The sequence below is a fragment of the Fukomys damarensis genome, unplaced genomic scaffold, assembly GCF_012274545.1.
Source record: "Fukomys damarensis isolate Sample0158 unplaced genomic scaffold, DMR_v1.0_HiC HiC_scaffold_38, whole genome shotgun sequence".
In the NCBI taxonomy this organism is placed as follows: domain Eukaryota; kingdom Metazoa; phylum Chordata; class Mammalia; order Rodentia; family Bathyergidae; genus Fukomys; species Fukomys damarensis.
Genome location: NW_022900950.1, coordinates 54312994 through 54336812, shown reverse-complemented (window position 1 = coordinate 54336812; position 23819 = coordinate 54312994). Strand labels below are relative to the sequence as shown.

Here is a 23819-nt window from a genome sequence, read left to right as displayed (position 1 = left end):
ATTGTCTTTTTTCTTTTTCTTTTTTTTTTTTTTTGAGTCAGTATTACTTAATGCTTTAGAAAGAGAAGAAGGACCTTGATCAGTTGTTACAAATGGATCACATGGTTTCAAAGTAAATCATGTGAATAAAACAGGCTGTTCCCTATATGGTAGTCACTAGCCATTTTCCAACATAGGCACAGCACCCACTAGAGCCGAGAGTCAACAGTCTTCAGCCTGCTACCTACACCTTTACTTGCTTGTCTCTTTCTTTCTTTATTGTTATGTTCCATAAGGTGGTAATACAGTGAAAGTAAGAAGGTGCATAAAATATTAAAGGTTAAAAAAAAATAACACTGATCAATGAAACATGGCATTTGCAAAGGTTTTGAAGGGACCAGAGTTACTATGACTGCAAAAGCATACAATTCTGAACAAAAGAACTCTTCTAGATGGTTAGGATCCACAAAAGAACACAATCTCCACACACAATCCTTAGCAAAGCACAGCTTTGCAAGGCACTTGCTGTGCATTTGCCAAGGAAAACTACAGGTGGTTTTGTATTCCCGCAAACCCTCATACGCACGCTCAGTTCTAAACACAGACCTTTGCTGTTGAAGTAAGTTCGAAACAAACTGAAGTTGGTTAAGATTTTAACTAGCCATATTGGTCTAATTTCACTCCTTGACCTGGTAAATGGAAGGAAGCACAGGCAAAGTACTACTTCATTTAATTAGTTAGATACTAAGTAAGCACTTAATTATGTTAGACAATTTAAGATAATTAATATTCATTATTGAGTCCTAATGAAAAAGCTGCCTATCTGTGGTCCTGTCAGTATAGAACCATACCCAATTGGGTGGACCTCTCAACTCTCTTCAGTGAACAGTACCTATCCCTCTCAGGACTACCTAATTCATGTGTATCCTAGCAACATCAAGCTATAAGAAATTCAGTCAATTATTTACAGAATTTCCTAAGAATAATCTAATTAACTTTAAATTTCAAATTTATATGACTTCTAAATCACTTTGTCTACTCCTTAGGAATTTAAAATCGTCCTCTAAAATCTAGCAATTCATTCATTAAATATTTGTTAAACACCTGTTGGATGCAAGACATCAAGAAGGATACAAAATTAAGACTCTTCTCAAGAGGCTTACTTACTCTAGTAGCCACAGGGCAGAAAGATGCATAAGCCTAACAGCAAGAGCAGCAATCTACAAATGACGCTTGGCTTGTATCCAGCTGTTCCCTTCATAAACTCATCTACGGAATGTGAATATGGATTAATGGTGCATGATAACTAAATTAATCCACGGACTGGTTTAGCATAATTCTGAATATGGGTAACAGTAGACCTCACTCTCCATATGGGTGGCTGATAGCTTGGATGAAATACAAGGGGAAAAGAAGCAGGCTTGCTGCTTACTGTTTTTTCTGCTTCCTGCCTTCTCTGTCACTGACTGTTTCTTCTCTGTCATGCCCCCTTGCCATTCCACCTGCTTTGGAGCCAGCCAACTATGGACTGAAACCTCTACAAACTGTAAGCTGAAATAAGCCTTCCCTCAGCTTGTGGGTGTTGGGTATTTTATACCAGCAGCGAGAAAATAACTAAGACAATGACCTGCTATAATAGTTCTGAGAATAGTTCTTCAGGTTGAAATACTCAGGGAGACTTTAAGAAGCATATTACAGATTATAGGTAGGATAACCTTAGAAAATATCCACTCCGATCATCATCTGACAGAAGGAAGGTGAGGGAGGGAGGAAGGGAAGGAGGGAGGGAGGTTTACTTAATATCATGTAGATAGTTACATGAAAGTGGATCTTCAGATGCTTAGCTTACTTCATTTCTGTGACACAACATTCATCGTTCTGAGGTTGAAAACATTTGAACAGGCAAGATGGGGAAAGAAGGTAACACGGTGGCTCTGCTTAAACCTCCAGGGATTATGTTCCCCCATCTCTCAGGTACTACTACTATACAGGCTCTAGCTTCAACACTTAGCCTAGATGACTCCTGAAATCCTGGCTCTACTATCAGTTCAACTGCAAGATACACTTTTGCTGAGAAACTCCCACTGCATCCCACTCAACCTTAGGGCATCAATAGCAATGGGATGTTTCAAAATCACCTGGAGTTTATGTCTTCACCTGTAAGGACCTTCCTTTTGCAATGTCACTCTTCAAAAATTGTTGCTCAAGCCCTAGCTCTGTCTCTTTGGTCTCTTCTCATTGGCATTTAGTCCACTGCTGCCAAGGTGCCAGCGGCCTTTGTGTTTATAGCCATCAAGCCACAGTAAATGTTCTGAAAAGGACATGCTAAATGCATTGCAATGTAATGGACAAATAGTCTGTGAAGTGCGCTGGGACCTATCAGACTTAAAAATAGACAGAATCATTGTTTTTTCTGGATGAGAATGTGACCTCTGGGTTTCATTGTAATGGCCCAAATACTGTCATCTGGTCTTCATCCTTCCACTTGGGTATACTGAAAAATGATACTTAAACAAAGAAAACAAGGTACAACTTTTCAAAGAGTAAAAAACAATCCATGAATAAGCTGTTTACTTTTTATTCTCTTCAGAAAATATGAAAAAGATAATATAAAAGTACTTTTAAAATTTTGCAGCAATATATAGCTTTTATATTGCTAAGTGAAATATTCTCCAGTCATTATCTCAGGTCATTCTTACATTAGTCCAGTAGAGTAAAAGCTACTTTTATTCTCAGGCTGGACATCAGGAAACATCCTTAATAAGATAAACACTGCCCAAAATCATGGAGTTATATATGGGAGAGTTGGTATTGGACCTTTTGCCAGATAACTTCTAACTTCTATTTGATTGGCCTATTGTTAATTTTTTAAATGTATTTTAAAATTATATGTTTGAAGGGTTAAATATATTAAGTATGTATATATTTTTAAGCACCAAAAAGCAAAGAAAAATTGAGGCCAAACTTCTTCTCAAAGCTCACTACCCTAAAAGTCAGAGGCATGGCATGTTGAAAATGATGGGCAACACTCTACGTAGAAGAAACAGCACAAACCAAGAACCAGAGCAGAGATAAGAAACTGAAGGAAGGTCCAAGTGGCTCATCCACCATAGAGTAAGAGAAAGGAATGGCCACAGCTTGGCATTGGAGACAGGAACAGAGCTGGATCTTGCAGGACTGTACTTCACATGGAAGATTTAGATGATAACTTGGAACAATGGTGAGTCAATTTAAGCAAAATAGGGAGATTTGATATTTTAGTTGTACAAATGTCAACCATGCCACCAATTAGAGAACAGCTCAGGGTAGGCACAGGGAGGTGGAGCTATGTTAAGAAACCATTGCTATAATCCAGGTGATAGTGGATGGTGAGCAGAAAAAGAGTGGCAGACACTTGTAAAACAGAATGCACAGGATAATGGGAAATTCAGTAGGGGCTGATTCAAGCCTTAAGGTAATTCTACAGTTTAGAAGATAGCTGAATCTCACCTTTTAATTAAACCAATCAATTAATAGGGAGAGAAAGAGTCATTCTTCAAAAAGAAGAAACTTACTGCTTCTAAACTCTTAGTATCATTTTTTCATTAGTTCCTGGGTTCTAGACAAAACTTACCTGATTACCAACCAACAACAAATGTTCTCCAAGTAGAAAGTCTTTCAGCATGTCTTCCATTACCATCATGTGCTAGAGGAAAAAGAACCAGACATGAACTCTTTTCTGCACAATCAGGATGAAATAAGAAAATTAATCAGTCAGGAATGGTGGTGCATACCTCTAATCCCAGCACTCTTGGAGGCTGAGGCAGGTGATCAAGCCTCATACATACACACAGAGCTGCTGATGTAGCTCATTGTGAAGGCCCTCAATTAAATCCCGAGTAATACACACACAGACACATATATGTGCACACACATGCACACACAAAGCTGCATGTGGTGGTGTGCACCTGTAATCCCAGCACTCTGGACAAGGTTGAGCCCAACCTAGACAACAAAGGGACTTAGCAAGATCTGTCTCAAGATAAATAAAAAGAGCAAGGGATGTAGCTAGTGCAAAAGGCTCTGAGTTCAATTCTCAGCATCATAAAAAAGAAAAAATTAGTTATCCAGGTGTCTTCTTGGAATGTAAAGTATCTATTCTGGTACAATACTCAAGTGATTTGATTTTTTTAAAAACAAAATTAATGATGTGGATATAAGTAAATCATATATCCACAATTAGGTCACTGACACTCAAAATTTGAAATAGACCATCTGAGCAAAATTGACACTTCAAAGGGTTTTTGTAATTTGATTCAAATATTTTCACTTAAAGTATGTGTAGCTGGTCTATAATCTAATACATTTAAATTGACACTTGCTAATATAAACATACAAAGGCTTCCAAAAATTGATGGACATCTCACACTGAATTGTTCTTAATCATTACCTTCAAACTATGTATACCTTTAGAATTAAAAATATATTATTTACCCTGCCAGCTTTTTAAATTTTGAGTTATGACACAATATAATTAAAGAATGAGATAAAGGTTCCCAATAAGCCACAGAGGAAATTACATTGCTCTTTTGTATCTTGAAAAATAGGACACCTATAAATAGGTAACAAAGGCTCATCAGGGGTTGGAGAAGAACTACATCCCAGCACAATATCCCTATTACTTTCTCTTGGTTTTCAGTATCAAATCAATAACAGCCTCGTGAAGTTACTGAAGTTCTCTATTTTTAAAAAAGGCGAATTAACCTTTCCATCTGATGCATGCCGCAGATAATCTTCTTGTGTGTTGCTTGCTTTTCTTTTTAATTTGTTTTTTTAAGATAGCCAAATTTTTTTTCCTTTTACCTTCTAAGTGTAGTGGTATTATGTTTGTTTCTTTCTTAGAAAAACTAAGGTTTTTTTGTTCCTCATTCAAGAACAAATGGGTATCTCCTAATGTTTATTAGTTTTTTTTTTAAATTAGATATACTAGGGAGCTAAAGTTTTAATAAAGCTTGAAATAAAGTAAGCATATTCACTCATTGTCATTCTAGAACATTTTTTGAAATAAGCAACATTATTGATAGCTATGCTGTGACACCAAATGTAAAGAGACTGTCATAAAAGCAAACTGATATGCATGGTTTGGCAATTAATCCTGATATGTCAACCTGACTGGATTAAGAAATGTCTAGCAGATTAACAAAGCACACTTCTATGTATATGTGGGTGGGTCGTAGAGGTGTGACCTTGGGTACTATATCTGGACCCCCTTTACTCTCTGGCACTCTTCTCCTGTTCTGCTTCCTGTCTGCAATGAACTAAGCATCTCTCCTCCACCATGACCTTCATCCATGATGCCTCAGCTTTCAGCTAAATTAAGCCGAAAGTCCCTCCTCCTGTAAGCTGTGAGTGTTGGGTTTTGTATCCCCTTACCCCAGCGACAGGAAAGTTGACTAATACCCATGGTTACCCTATAAGAGGGAATTCTAGAAAAAAAAAATATATATATATATATTGTACTGGGGATTGAGCTCAGTCTGGTCGTTTGCAAGGCAGGTGGCAGAACCACTGAGCTAAATCCCTGGCCCTTGTAGAAAATATTTTTAAATTGAGTTCTGGTGGTAATATAGTCTAGAGACATCTCCTTTCAAGTAAGATAAAATATCAATGCCAATTTCCAGACAACACTAAATATTTCCTGAAAAAAAAATGGGTTCATCTACATGAAAAATAGATAGAAAAGTTGGAATAAGTGTGAGGTAATACTGCAAAGTAATCTAACCTGTATTTGTATTCTTATTCACTTATTTTCCTACCTCATACCCTCACTACATCCAACTAGATTATTCAAATCAAATGATACTACCCAAGGCTAAAGTCATTGGCAACATAAATTTCTTATCCTCTTGTTGCACACTTAGCACTATAATTTTTTTTTTTTTTTTTTTTTTTTGTACTGGGGATCGAACTTGGGCCCTTGCACTTGTGAGGCAGGCAGCAAAACCACTGAGCTGAACCCCTGGCCCAGCACTATAATTTCTTAAGTTTCCTCTCCCTGCTGCTGTCTCTCCTGACTCCTTCTTATTTCTCTCAACAATTTCTTTTCATAATCTTTTGGACTAGATGCTGTGTGTAACAATTCCTCCTATAATGACTTTTCCCAATTGTTCTTTCTTTTGTTTTCAGCTGCTTTCTTTGGGGTCACAATACAGGGCAGAGATGGATGTGCCTACTTATACTGAGCACCCACCTGAAGGTCAAACAAAGGTTGTGGGCACAACTGGATGCTCACCCCTCAGAGCTCAAAGTGCTCCCTCTGACTTTGCGTTCCTCTAAATCTGTCCATCGATTTCATGGCTTCAGCTCTATACTGAACTTAAACAGCAAGATTTCTCACTGATGACAGACCCACTTGACTATTTCCCAGTCTCCTAAATTCATGCCCAAAAAGTTCCTCACTACTTGCTCTTCAATTTAATCTCTTCATCCTTTGTCGTTCTGCCAATTAATAGCATCATTTTCTAGCACCTAAACTAAACCTCTGTCTTCATCACGGTCCATTGCCCACCTTGCTCCTCTCTTCAAGATAAAATTCTTAGGTATTAAGACACTAAAAACAATCAACTATATCTACTATTTCTTTTCTATCATCACAGCTTTGATTTAGGGTTTTATCATTGGTTACCTAGATTTTATCAGCTGATTTAGCTTCTGTAACTTCAGAATCCTCAGACAAATTGTTCTCTACAGTATTTCTACCATCACTTTTTTTATTAAAAACCTTGTCACTTCATTTTTCAAAACTCATTAAGTGACTCTTCGTACTTTGGAAATAAAGGTTACTCTTCAGGTTCTTGATCTTGTCTCAGCCTCATCTCCTATGGCTCTCTGGCTCCCACCCTATGTTCCACCCTGTGGGTACAGTTTAGAATAATTATCTATTTAGTCTTCAATTTACTTTTCCACCAGAATATGTGGAGAGAATCTTTGTCTTTCATCTAACACAAAGTCCTATAAACTCTACCTTCTAAGGAGCCCTACAATGTGTCCACTCCACTCTGTCCTCACTGTCATCACATTATTTAATATGTTTCTTATTCATCTCAACAAATCATCTTAACATTCAATAACCACTGAACTAATTTTCCTTTTCCTTGATTCTAACTCCTAGACAATATTAGAGAGTAAATGCAAAATTAGCAAAAATGCAATGTGTTTAAAAAGTTTTCCTCAACAGTGAAGAGAATCTTAATTGCTTAATTAGTAAAGGCAGATGACCTAATCCTTTCCTTACTCACTAGTCTCATCTCTTGACATAGTTCTACTTGCAACCTCAGCTCTGTGCCAGTGACAATCAACTATATATGGCTCCCTGTGTCAACTACTCTCTCATACAACTAAGTCTCTGCAAATGCTGGTCTCTGTTTTGAGACTGTCACAACTTCACCTGATTACCCAATTTTCTATGATTTTTCAGATCAGATATCACATCAGTGTTACCACAGTAACCTGCACATATTTCACCACATTGTATAAGTATACTAACTGCATATACTGCATTTATTTTCTTGTATCCTTAGATGAAGAGCAATTTAAACCTTGGAGGTGCGTATGCTTTGTGAATATTTTGATCTCTGTATCTTAGTAACTTAGGACAAGTACTTTAAAATTTTGACCTGCAGAATTTTAAATTGTTTCCCAAATCTGTAGCTCCTTATGCATATAAAGGTTATTATCCCCCTTTCCTCAAATTTCTGTTCTTCACTGGCATAACTATAATATTCCGTAGAAATGTTTAATGAAATAATACTCCTTAGCATGAACATTTAAAATCTTATTTATCCTTTAACACCCTCAATACTTACTTACTCAGCAGTTATCATATTCCAGTCATTTTACTATTTTCTAGAAACACAAAATTGAAAAAACATAGGGCTCTGTGCTAGTGATATAGAAAAATACATTTTAAAAACCAGTTTCAGTGCAATGTGATAAAGGGGCAACAAGATATAGAGCAACAAGGTGGTACAGACACACCCAAATCTGCAAGAGGCACTGAAGGTCACTGCTTCACAGAAGAAGCACAGCACAACGCAGGGACACACACAACAAAGCAAACTTAATCAAGCCACTGGGTCTAGGACTGGTAGCGCTAATAATTTTTCATTAATGGTTAATTCATAATGGTTTAAGAAGAATATGGTTGGAGACAGCTTACAAAGTCCCTCAGGGCTTCTGTGTAAAGTTCACAGCAGCCCTGCTGTCCTCTATGTCTATGTCACAAACACCACGGCAACAGACACTGTGTTCAAGGACACAATGGTCTTCCTTCCTACTGAATTTCTTCCTTCCTACTGAATTTCCTACTTCCTTATATTCTGTGAAGTCTTTTCAACCTCTGCTACTGTGGAGGTTTTCAATTGTCGTTTTTAACAGTTTCCTGATTCTTTTTTTCCCCTTTGTTCCTTTGTTCTTATCTACTACACAGACAGAATATAATACCAACAGTGTTGGAAATAGTATATTTTCCTTTTAAACATATTTTTGTTTCATAGTGAAGACTTTTCTCCTCCTCTATGTCTTATAAGCAACATATTTTGTCCATTTGTGCACTGATTTTATGCGAGTACTAATGTTCCTTAAGAAAAATGAAGCCTTCGTCAATTGGCTATAGAATGAATAAAAAAACAGGGTTATATTTTTTTCTATACCATAAATAATAATTATAGTTTGAAAAATTACAAATTTTTAAACAAAGATTTTTATTAAGAAAAAAGAGGCCGGGCATGGTGGTGCATGCCTGTAATCCCAGCACTCGGGAGGCTGAGGCAAGAGGATTGGTGAGTTCGATGAGTTCCCGGTCAGTCTCAGCTACATAGTGAGACTGTCTAAAAAAAAAAAAAAAAAAGAAAGAAAGAAAAAGAAAAAATAACTTGTGGAGATGCCTCATGTACTGTTAACAAAATTTAGGGATATAAATATTATTAATTGAGCAATAGGACTGGAGAATGTCAGATTAAAAAAGAAATTTTCCTTTTGTTAACTCCTTAATATTGTGAAAACAGTAAGTTGTAACATAATTTCCCAATGTTATGTTATTTACATTCAAATTACTAAGTATTACAGGAAAACTTAAATATACTTTTATTATAAAAAATAACTATTTGGCAGAATATCTGAAAAAGAAAACTTTCAAATCATGAATAATTTTCCCTGAAAAAATTCTTTATAAAGTAAGTAAATATCCAAATATAGCTCTAGGTACAAAGCTATTTCTATGTTTTAGTGGAAAGTTGACAACTATTGGTTAATGTACAGGTGGGGAATTCCCTTTAAAAAACAAGAAGAGAAAAGAAGAGAAGAGAAAAGGAAAGGAAAGAAAAAAAAAAAGAAAAATACTAGCAATTGCAGGAAAAGGAAAGAAGTATGATAAAAAGAATGCATAACATCCCCATTAAACTCCTGAAATGATTTAACTGACAAACATAAGAGAGAATGAGTACTTCTCTTTTGCTTTTAATTTAATAATGTATTAATTTTATTAACCTGAAGTAGTCATATAACATGTGTGTACACAGACAAATAAATTTTTAAAATTTAATTTATTGGTACATTCTAGGTAGACAGTACAGATACATTCATTACTGGGATCTTGTACCTTTCATAGCAGCCACTCCAATTCAAGTACCTTTGTAATTTTAAGTTTTGTAATTCCTTAACGAAAGATGTTTAACATTTTATTTTGTAACACCTGAACCAAACGTAAGAAATTGCAAATATAATTATGTATCAGTATCGTGTATCAGAGTGAACTACCACAGTATAAGTGATGATTTATCCAAGAACACAAAGCAATGTCCTTACCTGAATGTTGTCATAGAAGAGAACATCAGGCACCTTCATTTTCTCATGAGCATTATATATGGGTGCACTAATAGCGCCAATCCTCAGAAATCCAGATACTACTTCACCTAAGCATGTCACACAGGACAGAGGATTAATCATAGCAATGTCCCATGAATAATATCCAAAGAAGCTAAGGCCACCCAACATAAAATGCAAGATAGCTTTTATAACACCTGTGAACTCTGAGGATATTAACACCTAAAGAAATAAACTGAAGGATGGTAATAAATACCATAGCTCTACCTACAACCTAAAACATTCCAAAATATAATAGATTTTATATAAAAAAATTTATACAGTTTTGTTTTGTTTCCTTTTGGTATCAGGGATCAAATCAGGACCTGTGCTTGCAAGGCAGGCATGGTGCCACTGAGCTACATCACTGGCCCTAAAATAATATATACAGGATGCAACATATACAGCTATAGAGTTAAAAACAACCCAGAACACAGTCAAATCATGTTAATGTACTTGTTTAGTCAGAGACTATGTCATGTCCATAAGCCAAATACATATTCAAAAGCTCTGAAATACTGGAATTTCATATCTCAGGACCCACCCATTGAAACTCCATAAGAGAATCCTCTAGAGTTGTAGTCAAAAACACAGATGAACTAACCCATCCCAGACTTCCTGAACTATCATTTTCAAATATTGTCCAGAATAGTTACATTTTTAAATACTTAAGAAATTGGGAATTTTTGTCATGCAAATTATTTCATAATAACTTAAATGTATTACTCCCTCCTTGCTTTAAAGAAGTTGGTCTAGAATAATTATAAGCTCTTTGAAACCAGGAAATTAATCATAAATTTCTTAAAAATCATGGCATATATCTCATTGTATTCCCTAGAGTAGACAGATACACATGAATACTGACATTTTCCAAGAATAACAACATTAATAGTAGTAGTTACTATTATAGTATTAATGATCACAATAATAAAAGCTGTCATTTATTGGGGACCTTTAAGTGCCAGATCCCAAACCGGAAGATTTATCACATATTTTCTTCATATAACTTCAAGTAACTCTTAATAATGACACAAGAATTACGAGGACACTAAGAACATAAATTAAGTTAATGGCCTAAAATTACCCAGCTAGTACAAGTGGAGCTTAAAATAGAATTTAGTCTAGTTTGACATTCTTTCTGGCCACTCCAGTATGTTCAATCCTTTGGCTCTAAATAATATTCCATCCTGTGGAGATACCCGAACAAGGAGATACACAATCACAATGTCTTCAACAATTCATCTATCCTTTTCTTTCCTATTTCAACTTAGAAAATTACAATCTGTTTTTCCTCTAGAATGCTATTTTGTGTGTGAAGGCATTTCTGAAAGGCAGGAGAGGAAAGCAACATTTGCTTTTATGGAGTGCTATGAAAAATTCTTAACTAAAAATAATTATACTATCACCTTTTTTAATCACTGCTGAGTGCTATACATTTGGCAGAGCACAAAAGATCTTAACAGTTACCTCTCCCTTCAATAGATCCTTGCCATTCATAAGTTCTATAGTGAAAAAAGTCATGAACTGTCATGCTCAGATTTACTATTTATTTATATCATCAGGACTTGGAAGTAGACCCAATTCAAAAACTAGAAAGGGAAAGAGCAGGAGTGTGGCATAATCAACTTCTGTACCTATTGATACACATAATTTCAGGTTGAAACAGAATCTATAGTAGAGTTTATAAAAAGTATGCATTCAGTAGAAATAGGTCTTTTGATCAATTTGATTTCCCAACTAGTGTTAACTGATGAGCTTTCAAGCTGAAAAGGGAAATACACTCAAAGAACGGTGATGCTATTATTTCCTGGGAGAAAGTTGGCCAGATCTCTTCTAAGAAATCTCATAAGATGGCATTATTTTGCTAAATTTTTCAAGGTCCTCAAGGCTTAAAACCTGGCTTTTACAACTGAGGGCAAATATAACTTGGCTTTTTCTTGCTAGTCTTTTCAGTGACCAATTTCTCCTCTGCTGTATCTTTACAGTCCACAGCTTTACTGGCGCTTCCTTTCTAGCCAAACTCAAAACTTTTTAAATAATTCTGCTGAGCTCTTTGCTCTTGATATCAATAAAAAATCTGGCTAAAGCCTCCCAGAAGTAGCTATGCCACTCCCTCAATATTAGAATGCTTTCAAATTTCTTCTGCAAGATTAACTAGTACACCACCCTAAATCTCAATCTCAGGCAGTCTCTGGACACAAGCAAAATGCAGACAAACTTTCATGTTCTGGAGTCCAACAGTCAATGCAATCTTTCTTGCCAGCAGAAACCTCTTGAGCCTGATCTTCACTGACATCATTTCTATCAGCATTCTGGTCTTCTGAGCTCTGACAAGAATCTTCCATCAAGTAAAGTTTAAGGCATTTTGGGGCTGCTTCTTAGGCCAGCATCTCCAAATCTTTTCAAACTTTTCCCACAAGGTAGTTCCAAAGGCCCCTGAGTAACATGCTCCTGTCACAACAACAACCTCACTTCTACTACCAAATTCTGTCTGCTGAGACAAAATACCCAACACCCAAATTTAAAGGAGGAAAGGTTTATTTGGCTCAGTTTTTAGAGGTTTCAATTCATAGTTGGTTGGAATTTCAGTCAGGACTGCATTGAATCTCTATAGGAGTTTTGGAAGTATGGCTACTTTCACTATATTGGTTCTTCCTACCCAGGAACAAGGGTTGTATTTCATTTTCTTATATCCTCTTTAATCTCTTTTTTCAGAGTGTTGTAGTTCTCAGTGTAGAGGTCTTTTGCTTCCTTTGTTAGACTGATTCCTAGATATTTCATTTTTTTGGATGCTATTGTGAAAGGGATTGTTTCCCTGATTTCTCTCTCAGTGAGTCTGTTATTTGTGTACAAGAAGGCTATAGATTTTTGAGTGTTGACCTTGTATCCAGCTACTCTACTGAATCTGTCAATTAAGTGTAGAAGTCGTTTGGCGGAGTTGTTTGGATCTTCTATGTAGAGTATCATGTCATGAGCAAATAATGACTGTTTCACTTCTTCCTTTCCTATTCTCATTGCTTTTATTTCTTTCTCTTGTCTAATTGCTATGGCTAATGTTTCCAAAACTATATTGAACAGGAGTAGTGATAGTGGACATTTTTGTCTTGTTCCTGATTTTAGTGTGAAGGTTTTCAGTTTTTGACCATTTAATATGATGTTGGCTGTTGGTTTTTCATACATAGCCTTTATCAAATTGAGATAAAGACCATTTATTCCAATTTTCTGGGAGTTTTTTTTTTTATCATGAATGGGTGTTGAATTTTGTCGAATGCTTTTTCTGCATCTATTGAGATGAACATATGTTTTTGTCCTTGTGTCTGTTGATATAGTGTATTAAATTTATTGATTTATATATGTTGAACCATCCTTGCATCCCAGGGATAAATCTGACTTGGTTAGGGTGTATGATCTTCTTGATGACCCTCTGTATTCCGTTTGCCAGTATCTTATTGAGGATATTTGCATCTGTATTCATTAGAGATTGGCCTGTAATTTTCTTTGTTTGTTGGGGTTTTCTCCAGTTTTGTTTTTTGATTTTTTTTTTGGTACCAGGGTTCAAACTTGGGTCCTTGCACTTGCAAAACAGGTGGTAGAACCATTGAGTTAAATCCCTGGCCCCTCTCTAGTTTTCGAATCAAAGTAACTCTTGCTTCCAGGAATGAATTTGGAAGTATTGCTTCCCTTTCAATTTCATTGAAAAGTTTCAAAAGTAGTGGCAATTGTTCTTCTCTAAATGTTTTGTAGTATTCAACAATGAAGCCATCATGATCATACGCAATTCTAATATACGTGCATCAGTTGTGACTTCTGAGGTTAGGAGAACTATAACTAGTATATATGCAAGTAAATATTCTAAGGTTTAACTTGTAAACGCTTTTCAAGCTTTTTAAAAAAGGACAACAGCTTCATTTCTTCAAAAAAAAATAGAAAACATAAAACATTTTAATTGAAATTAAAATAATAAATATCATCGAATGTTTGATAATTGTTATTTCACTTTTAAAAAGACCAAATCAAACTTACATTTGAAATCCTCCAGTTCTGGATCCAGATTATAATCAGTACTTATCTCTATTGCAGCATCTGCCAAATTTTTTTCTAATGCTGACTTAGCAAGGGTCGGTAAGAACCTGGCAGGGGTAGGAGGGTGGAGAGAAGCAGATAGAATAATGAAGTTACAGCTTTCTGTGTTTCTTAAGTACCGTTTCACACACACACACACACACACACACACACACACTTTTACTAGTTACAAGGAATTAAGAAAGATCAGTCTGGATCTGCAAAATCCAAAGCATACAGAATTTTATAATAAATATAAACTTGGAATATATGGAAATTATATGTTTATAGAATTTCCTTTGACAACTAAAGCTCATCTGTAATTAGCATTAATCATTTATATGTAACATTTTTCCGAATAAGACTTAATAATTTGCTTTAATGAATTTATTTAGCATACCTCTTAATTCTTGTTTAACGTATAACTAGCTTATCAAATTTTCTTAGACAATACTAAACATTCTAGTTTGCTTTAACTTGGCAATCACAAATTTAAATCGGGGGGGTGGATTAATGAGGTTTTGGTTTTTTTGCTTACACAAATGATTGAATGAAAGATTATCCAGCTTCATTCTCTCTGCCATGAAAAAATACATCTCCACATCTATTCTCTATATATGTTGTCAAAACAACAAACTGGTGAGTGATAGAGCCATCCTTCAGCTACAAAAACAGACTGTGAGCATCCTGGCTTAGAATATGAAACAGTTTCCCGCGTACTGGAAGAAATTATATCTAGAATTTATGATCCAAGTGAGCCCACAGAAATGATCTTTAATCCATGATTACTTGCATTGTACTACTATAAACTAACAACTGCGTGCTACAGTGTTCCAAATAAACATACTCAGGACATATCATTTCTGATGTAGCTTTTACACGGCTCTAAATTGACGGTTCCCACAGGCTTGAGTATAAACTAATTTTGGAGAATTGGTGCGAGCCAGTAGCAAATAGATGAGTGTGTACAGCACCATCACATAACATTAATATTGTAAGCTATGTATCTGACACTGTCCTTTACTTGTCTCATTTTTATCCAAGGCTATGATATGAGAATTGTTGACTTTTCATTACAATTTTTAGATCATTGCCTTGAGGTTCAAAACCTATCTCTCCATAAGTAAAACAATAGCTGTTTTTCCCCCTTTCTTGAGCCCTTGTCCTGGCACCCTACCTAATCACCTCACCACATTGCTAATATTAGGTCCTGTGCCCAAATTTCTATTATTTCCTATCAGACCAACATCACTAGCACTGATTACTTCCAAGTTTAGACTTGCTTGCTATTTGAAGATTTCCCTAACATCTAAAGAAGTCTGTCAGCACATCCTCACAAAGGTACTGTGTTGGAACATTTCTAGACTGCCCTACAAAGCCTGTGGAGGGTAGCAAATGTGAGAGAAGGATGTTAATAGCCAGGGTGGGAGGAAAGGACTGAGGGGGCTCAGTGGATATGAGGCAGTCTTATTTAGAATGTGTGGTAGATTAACTTAGACTTGTAATTTTAATTCTTATATTTATAAACAGTATCAGAATATTTCCAATAATGTATGTTTTGTCCTATTTGTAAAGATAGTTTATTAAATTTGTGAGTCAAATGGAATATATGAAATTTATTAACAAAATTTCAAATGTTTAAAAGTATTTAATTTAGCCAAGTTTTATAAGTGGAGCCAAATATTTTCAAAGGACCTTAAATGTGACTGTTAAGATTTGCTAGACTTACAGTGTTAGCTGGATGAGTACAAGGCCTAAAGGTATAGAATTTTAAAATTACATCCTTAAAAACTAAATCAGTTTTTAGGGCTGGGGATTTAGTTCAGTGTTGCCGCCGCCTGCCTCACAAGTGCAAGGTCCTGAGTTCGATCCCCAGTATTAAAAAACAAAACAAAAAATTGAATCAGTTTTTAAAACCAAAAATAAATCTCTGAATAGTCAGTCTTTCCCACAAGCAAAATCATTCTTTGAGACAACAAAAACTCACAAGAACATTAATTGTTCAATAGTGTGTATGATTACTTCAATCTGGGTTGTGACTTTTAAACTTAGTTAACAACTTAGTGGAAATTTTACTTAGATAAGATTCAATTTCTACCATAAGTGTATTGTGAATGGAAATTTGTCTTATCTCACTCCAAAAGACAGTTGTTAGCTGCTATTTTTAATTAAATTTTATAGGTTTGTCCAAAATTTCTATGCTAAAGTATCATCATCCTAAGGTAGAATGCAAAATAGTTGGAGTAGAAGTCTTATTGGGACCTCTAATTTCTCCTATAATAATATATTCTGGGATGCAAAATACTTGAAAACTTCCATAATTCTAAGTTTTCTCCTCTGTAGCCCCTTAGATTTTCAAATATCTAGAAAATGAATTATGAACCAAGCTCCAAGAGTTGATAGCTATGAGGATGATATGCTTAGAAAGTCATTACGTGAATCAAAGAAATGTTCCATTCTGAATTCAACTAGCAAAAACAAATAAATGAATATTTGCAAAATTAAAATAACAAGAAAAAGAAGCCTAGCAAATATTTAATATATATAAAATTTATTAAATTTAGGCTAGTTTCTTTTGCTTTTTTCTGCTTAATAAAATATTTTGAGTATATTATGCTAATTTTCATTTTGAAATCAACAAAATTTAATTCCTTTTAACTGACACAATATGGAGTGAGGTCATTTTTAAAAAACCAACAACACTTTATGCACCAATAATTTTTTTGTTCCTTCCTGCCATTGTTATCCTGAGGAGTTTAGTTTAAAAAACAAAAAAAGCTTTTGACTGTGGCTTTGCTAAAGTCAACAGATGATGCATAAACAGGATAGCTGTCTTAGTATTCATTTCTATTTCCAAAGGGTCATAAAGTGATAAGAAAACAGTTTTATCATGGTTAGCTGATAACACTGGAAAATTTAGCTACTTGATGCAATGAAATATTTATGAAAACAAAAAATAAGTATTTTTAATCAATGAAACATTTCAGAAAATTATAATGTTTCAGAAAATACTTTTGCAAGTAAAATTTTTTGAAGAATATAATTATGGCTGATTTTTGTTTTAAATTTCATTTCCATGATAAGTAATAAAGTTGGTCATCTTTTCTAATGTTTATCAAATTATTCCTCCTTTGAATGAGTGATTGTTTTCCCTTATTAATTTGCAGTCCCTGAATATCAATACATTTTAGAGACAACTTGGGTTAAACATCTTTTCCTAATTTATGGCTCATCCCTTATAGAATGGCTTAAACCATATAGTGGCTTATATGTCTTCTTGTCATATACTGGATTTTACTTTTATGTATTAGATAAAATGGAAAATGTTTATTTTTTAAACATTTGTTGACAAGTTGATTCATTTCCACACTATTTACAATGCTACTTCTAATATATACTAATTTCCTACAGATAATGTGGTTTTCTGGGATGCAGTTCATTCTAATAGTCTGTCTTTCTTTGCATCAGTTACACACAGTTATAATGAATTCAGTTTTATAATGGATCTTGATATCTGATAGAGTACCTATACCTTCCTTAGTCTTTGACAAATTTTCCTTAGATGTTTTTTGGCATTTTATGCTTCCATGCCAATTTTGAGATCTGGTTGTTAAATTTACTGTAATGTAACAAGTGTGGTGGCTCAAACTTGTAACTCCAGCACTCCAGAGGCTGAGGCAGGAGGGTTGTGTAAGTTCAAAACCAGCCTGGACTATATAATGAGTTCAAGGCCAGGGTGAACTATATAGTACGACCCTCCTTCCCCAAAAAAAGAAAAATAAATTTCACTATAATCTTGAAGAACTCTGACTAAATTATAGCTAAACATTAATCTGTGGGAAGACAGCTTCTATAATAATGAATCTTTCCTACAATATAAGTATAGTGCCCTTTTATTTAAATATTCCTTTTATAACTATATATATTATTTTATAACTATATATATAACTATACACACACACACACACACACACACACACACACACACATATATGGATGTGTGTATACTGGGTGCGAATACCATGCTATTTTCTATAAGGGACTTGAGCATTCATGGATTTTGGTATCTGTGGGGATCCTGGAAAATCCCTTGTGGATATCAAGGTATGATTCCTTATGATTCCATAAGTTGTCCTAAACACAAAATAATTATTTTTTTATGAAGCTTTATGATGGAGAAAGGGAGTGAAAGTGAAAAATTAAAGAAAGTTACATAAGAAATGCTTCTTTCTTCTCTATCTCCCACTTCACTCAGAAAAATACAATGTTTAGTTACAAAAAACAATATTTCTATAAATTTCTGGTAGATACCCTTTATCAGATTAAGGAATTTTCCTCTTACTCAAGGTTTGCTATGAGTATTCCTAGTTTAATAAGAGTTTTATTTTTGCTTTGGTTTATTTTTTAAGATTGGCTGTTGGCCTTATCAAATACTTCTTCTCCCTTAACTAAAACAGTATTTTTTTCTCACTAATGATGTAATAGTGAATTTAAAAATAGAATATTGAAACTTCTTCACATTCATGAGACAATTTCAAATTGCTCATGATTTTTAAAAATATATGTCTTAGTTGCTTTTTTTGTTGTTGTTGTTACTAAGACAAAGTACTGGACACTCACAAGTTGAGGGAGAAAAGTTTATTTAGCTCACAGTTTGTAGAGGTTTTAGTCCATAGTCATCTGGCTCCAAGGCAGGGTAGCTTGATAGAGGGACATCACAGGAAAAATGCACATGACATGGCAGGCAGAAAGGCAGCAAGCAGCCAGAGCAGAAAGCAGAAGCACCAGCAAAGCCTGCCTTCTTTCTGCCCCTGTATATTCGGTAACCAGCATGGGCCTTCCATTATTCACATCCTTATCCCAGTATCACAACCATAGTTCACATTTATACACCCTAATCCAGCTACCTTCATATCCCCCATGAATGCATAAGGCTTTATGTGTGTGGGGGGGTCATCTAGATATATGCCATAACAGTATAATGTGCACTTATTTGAGATAAATAAAAGAAATTTTAATAAAAGTGAAAAGTAAAAAAAAAACCTCAGTTATAATATTAACCCTCTGTCATAGGTTGAATACATGTGACCCCCTCTAAAATTCATATGTTGAAATCTTAACTTTTACAGTGAAATTGTGCTTACTTGTACCATTATTTCATACTATTTATACTTATTTTTCCCTTTCATTTCTACACATTGCATAAATAAAGTTTTCTCTGTTTGCTATTTTCACTAGATCTATTTCCATTCCTTTGTGGTTATCTCAAATTGATATATGCATACTTGAGCTAACAAGTATAAGGCATTTTGATACATACTTCTATTCTCTTTCTAAAACACACAAGAACCTAAGCAAGCATTTATCTCTTATTCAAGTTTCTACTTCTCATTTAGTATTATAGCTTCACTCTGTTGTTAAATATTTCCCCATATTAATATTGTTACTTTACTTATCGTGTTACTATTTCCTTTCTCATCATTGTTTCTAGCATGCCAATCTTTCCTTCTGGAATTGCTGTCCCTGTTGAAATACATACTTTTGCAGTCTTTCCAACAATGTGATAAACCTAGTCTTCATTTGAAAATGTAGCTAGCTAGGCAGAGACCTCTGGGCTTGAGGGCTATTTTCCCTTTACACTTCCTGGATATTATCCAATCTTTCTAAAAATCTAATATTTCTTTAGAGAATCCTCAAACACTAAAAATAGTGCTACCATTTGATCCAGCTGTACCACTTGTATACTGCAGGATTTAGGCATATTTTACAATTCACAGTACCAACATATAGAAGCAGCCTATGTGCTCATCAACAGATGAATGAATAAAGAAAATGAGGCATATACATATACAATGACTATTTAACCATAAAGCATAATTAAATTTTGTTATTTGCAGGGAAAATGGAAGAATCTGGAGACTACATTGTTGAGCAAAATAAGCCACACCCAGAAAGACAAATACTGTATATTCTCCTCAATATGCAGAATTTTAAAAAGATGACAAGGAATAAAAGGGAAACTATTATTCAATATGAGAAAGGAACTAGAAAGGAGGAAAATGAAGGCAACAGTAGAAGTAATGTATAGAGAAAAATATATAGAATGTAACAAAAACAATGTGAAATTAAGAGTGAGGACAAGGGAAGGATGTACTGGGGGTAAAAATAATCAAGTATAAGATATGCATGTATGAATCTACCAAAATTAAACCAATTAATGTGTAACCAATAAAAACAGGGGAAAAGAGAATCTATTATTATGGATCTGAAGTCATCAGTTCATTATTTATTTGTTCCTCGAAACCATTTCTTCTAGAAATGTTTAGGTTTGTTCTTGTCATGTAGCACCATCACAATGTGCAGAGGTACATATTTACTTGTCCTACCTGGGTACTGATACACTTGTTCAATCTAGACTCACATCTTTCACTTCTGGATCATCCCTACCTCAAAATTCTACTAGAAGCCTGGGGTTGTAGCTCAGTGATAGAGCACTTGCCTACCATTCATGAGGCCCTGGGTACAATTCCTACTACCAAGAAGAGCAAAAGCTCTACTGGACAGATTTTGGACATTCTCATTTTATCCCACATTTGCTAACAGTCCATTCACATTTTTTTTTCTAAGTTGGCTTATTTTTGTTTTCTTTTTCTCGTTAAGGGTATTGGTACATTTTAGGTATACAGTACAGTTACATTCATCATTGGGATCTTGTACCTTTACATGACAAGTCTTGGTTCTTATTTTTTCCCCTTGTCCCCTGCCCTCCCTTCACCCCTTCCTCCCTTCCCTATTTACAAATACTTTATTTTCATTTTCTCAAAATGTTTTTCTTTTCCCTTATTTTCTTTCTTCTACCCTTCCCACTTCCCCTATACCTTTAGCCCTTTTCTTCCTATTTCAAATTGTCAATTATCCCATTAAGATCTTATGTACAATTATAGTTTTTCACACCAGAGAAACTATTTGGTATTTACACATGTGTGACTTATTTATTTCATTTAAGAGTATATCCTCAATATGCATCCATTTTCCTATTATGACTCTAATTTCACATTCTTTATGGCTGAGTAGTATTAAATTTTATAGAAAAAATCCACATCTTTTTTTATTCAGTTTCCAACTGATGGGCAAATGGGCTGTTTCCAAGTTTTAGCTATTATGAACTATGCTGCTATAAACATGGGTGCGCATATAGCACTGGGGTATGATTCTTTTAATTCTTTTGGAAAGATACCCAGCAAAGCACATTTTTCATCTCTGTATCTTGCTATGTGGCATTCCAGTGTATTTTCCCTATACTGTCTCTTCAACTATATATTTTATTGCTTACCCACTATGTTTGTTTTTATTTCAATGACCATATTCTTCATTTCAAAGTTTCACTTCACATATGCACACAGCCATATATCCTACCCTCAACAGACATCAAAATGTAGCACTAGTCACTAGGCCTCATTAGTATTTGGGAGCCCACTTGGCAGTTATTCCATCAATTTCTCCTTATTCTAGTTTTGCATTCTTAGTTTTTTACTTCTTTTTTTGTATCATCTCTATTGAAATATAATTCATATATCACACAATTTATTTAAAGGATACATTCAATGCTTTTTGGTATAGTACCAGAGTTGGGCAACCATCACTTTAATCTTTTTTGGAAGATTTTACTTACCCAAAAAAGAAATCCTGTGCCTACTAGAAGTCACTTTCCATTTTCTATTACCCACTAACCCCAGCCATAAGAAACCAGCTACTTTTTGTCTGTACGGATTTGTCATGTTTTGGACAGTTCATATGAATAGAATTATACAATATACAGTTCTTTGTATCTGGCTTCTTTCACTTGGCATATTTTCAAAACTTATCCCTGTTGTAATATGTATTAGTGTTTCATTTCTTTTTATCGTTTAATAATATTCCACTGTGTGGATACATCTCATTTTATTTATTCAGTGCTTGATGGACATTTAGGTTATTTCTACTTTCTAGCTACTACAAGAAATACTGCTAAAAATATTGGTATATAAATTTTTGTACAGACATGTTTTAAATTTTTCTTGGATAGATATCTAGGAGTGGAATTGCTGAGTCCTATCACAACCCTAGTCCTACTTCAATCTGACACGTAGAATATTTTCTTCCCACTAAGTTTGGGTAAGAATCAATAGCTGTTTATTATATTTTATTTTTAAAAATTTTTACTAGTACATGTATGTCACACATAATGATTATATTCATCATGAGGAGTTGGTACATGTACATAACACATCTTAATTCTTTTTTCTCCCTTCCTTTCCTTCTCCCTTCTTCCTCCCTTGTTCCTCTTCCCTTTGAATATCAGAATTTCTAAGTTGAAGGGTGTAGACAGGATAGGATATTTACCTCAGTGTGTCTGGTTCATGTTTTTCACTACCTTTCTACACTTTTTTGTTTTACACATTTTAACAGTAGCCATCTTTTTTTGATTCAGTGCAGTGGCACATGTTGGTAACTTCAACTGCTCAGGATCACAAAGTTAAAGCTCAGCCTGGGAAACGTATTGAGACCTAGTCTCAAAATAAAAATTAAAAAGGGCTGGAGGTATACCTCAGTAGTAGAACACCACTGGGTTCAATTCAAAGTAATGAAAAAATGTGTTTTAGAAGAAATTCATTGTTTTCCACTCCAAACAGAAGTAAAAATATGGAGTCTTTTCAATATTGTCGTGAATATCTATGCAGAGAAGGTTAGAAAACATCTGGCAAAAATGTATTTTTTTTTACTTTTTTCTGAACTTTATCGAAACTTTGTAGACTGTGTGACTTTGTAGACTGTGTTCGCCAGCCTTAAATGTTCTCAAATACTTTGTTTCTTTATATTTGTTCTCCAAATTTCAATTACTCTTGTTTACTTCTTAGATCAATTCTAATTTTTCTATTTATTTTTTGTTTCTAAATGAAGGAAATTGAAAGTTGATTCTCTTGTGATCATAAATCTTAAAGGTTATAGAATACTTAATGTGTGATTATCTCATTATAATATATCCAAAGTATTATTTTCCCTAAAGTTCCAAACTATTTACATTCAGTTTATTTATGGTCTCATATGTATAACCAAAACCTTTCCAATACAAAATATTGTGTAGGTAATAAAGCTGTCTGTAATTTTTTCAATTTATAACTGAAAAATAAACAATCGAAGTCTTTTTCAAATTTTCATTTGGAAATATAACATTCTTCTATTTGAAATAAGAATCAGAGTCAATTTTGTTATGTCTTACAACTATTAGTTATTCAAATAATTATCCTAGAGATACTGGAGAGGATTCTCAAGTCAGCAGTATTTGCCACAGGGAGAACAAATTCAAGTCACAACACAAAGCACTTAATTTAACTAAAATAAAAATTGTCTACTACCCTGAAGGATTACAGAGTTCAATTAAAGATTGTGCCAAAACAAAAATACAGAAGGAATAAATGGACAATCAGTATAACTATCATAAAAATATCATCCCACAAAAAGAATCTAAAATGTGAACATATTAGATCATATGAAGAGTCTAAGAAAACTGTAAGCTTATTGGGGATTGTCCTTTAAAATGATTTCATGTGTACACGATTCTGTAAGAAAATTCTGTAAGCCAATGTTTTACAATCACTTTCCAAATGATAGGAAAATTATTAGCATATAATGAAAAGATGTTAGTTTTGTTAAATTAGACAAGGGGGCAGTACTATCAAGCAGAGAACCTTCTGACACAAATTTGGGAGGTGTTGAGCATAATGCTTTAGCACTCTAGCTCAGAAGACACATAAACCAAAATTAGAGTTCCAAACTCACTATTTACTACTGTGTAGCATGAACAAATTACTAAAATAGGTTTTTTTAGTCTATAAAGT

The 23819-nt window shown here is 34.3% G+C and overlaps 1 protein-coding gene across 1 annotated transcript in view; it reads right to left on the bottom strand.

Annotated features, from left to right (window-relative positions):
• The window catches only part of Vwa8 (von Willebrand factor A domain containing 8), a 381153-nt gene that overhangs the window by 209163 nt on the left and 148171 nt on the right, over nucleotides 1–23819 (bottom strand). Inside the window, exons 20-22 of the mRNA XM_010637116.1 lie at nucleotides 13903–14009; nucleotides 9823–9929; nucleotides 3593–3664 (exon numbers count right to left, since the gene is read on the bottom strand). Coding sequence (XP_010635418.1) covers nucleotides 3593–3664; nucleotides 9823–9929; nucleotides 13903–14009 — 286 coding nt within the window. The remainder of the gene's footprint in view (nucleotides 1–3592; nucleotides 3665–9822; nucleotides 9930–13902; nucleotides 14010–23819) is intronic.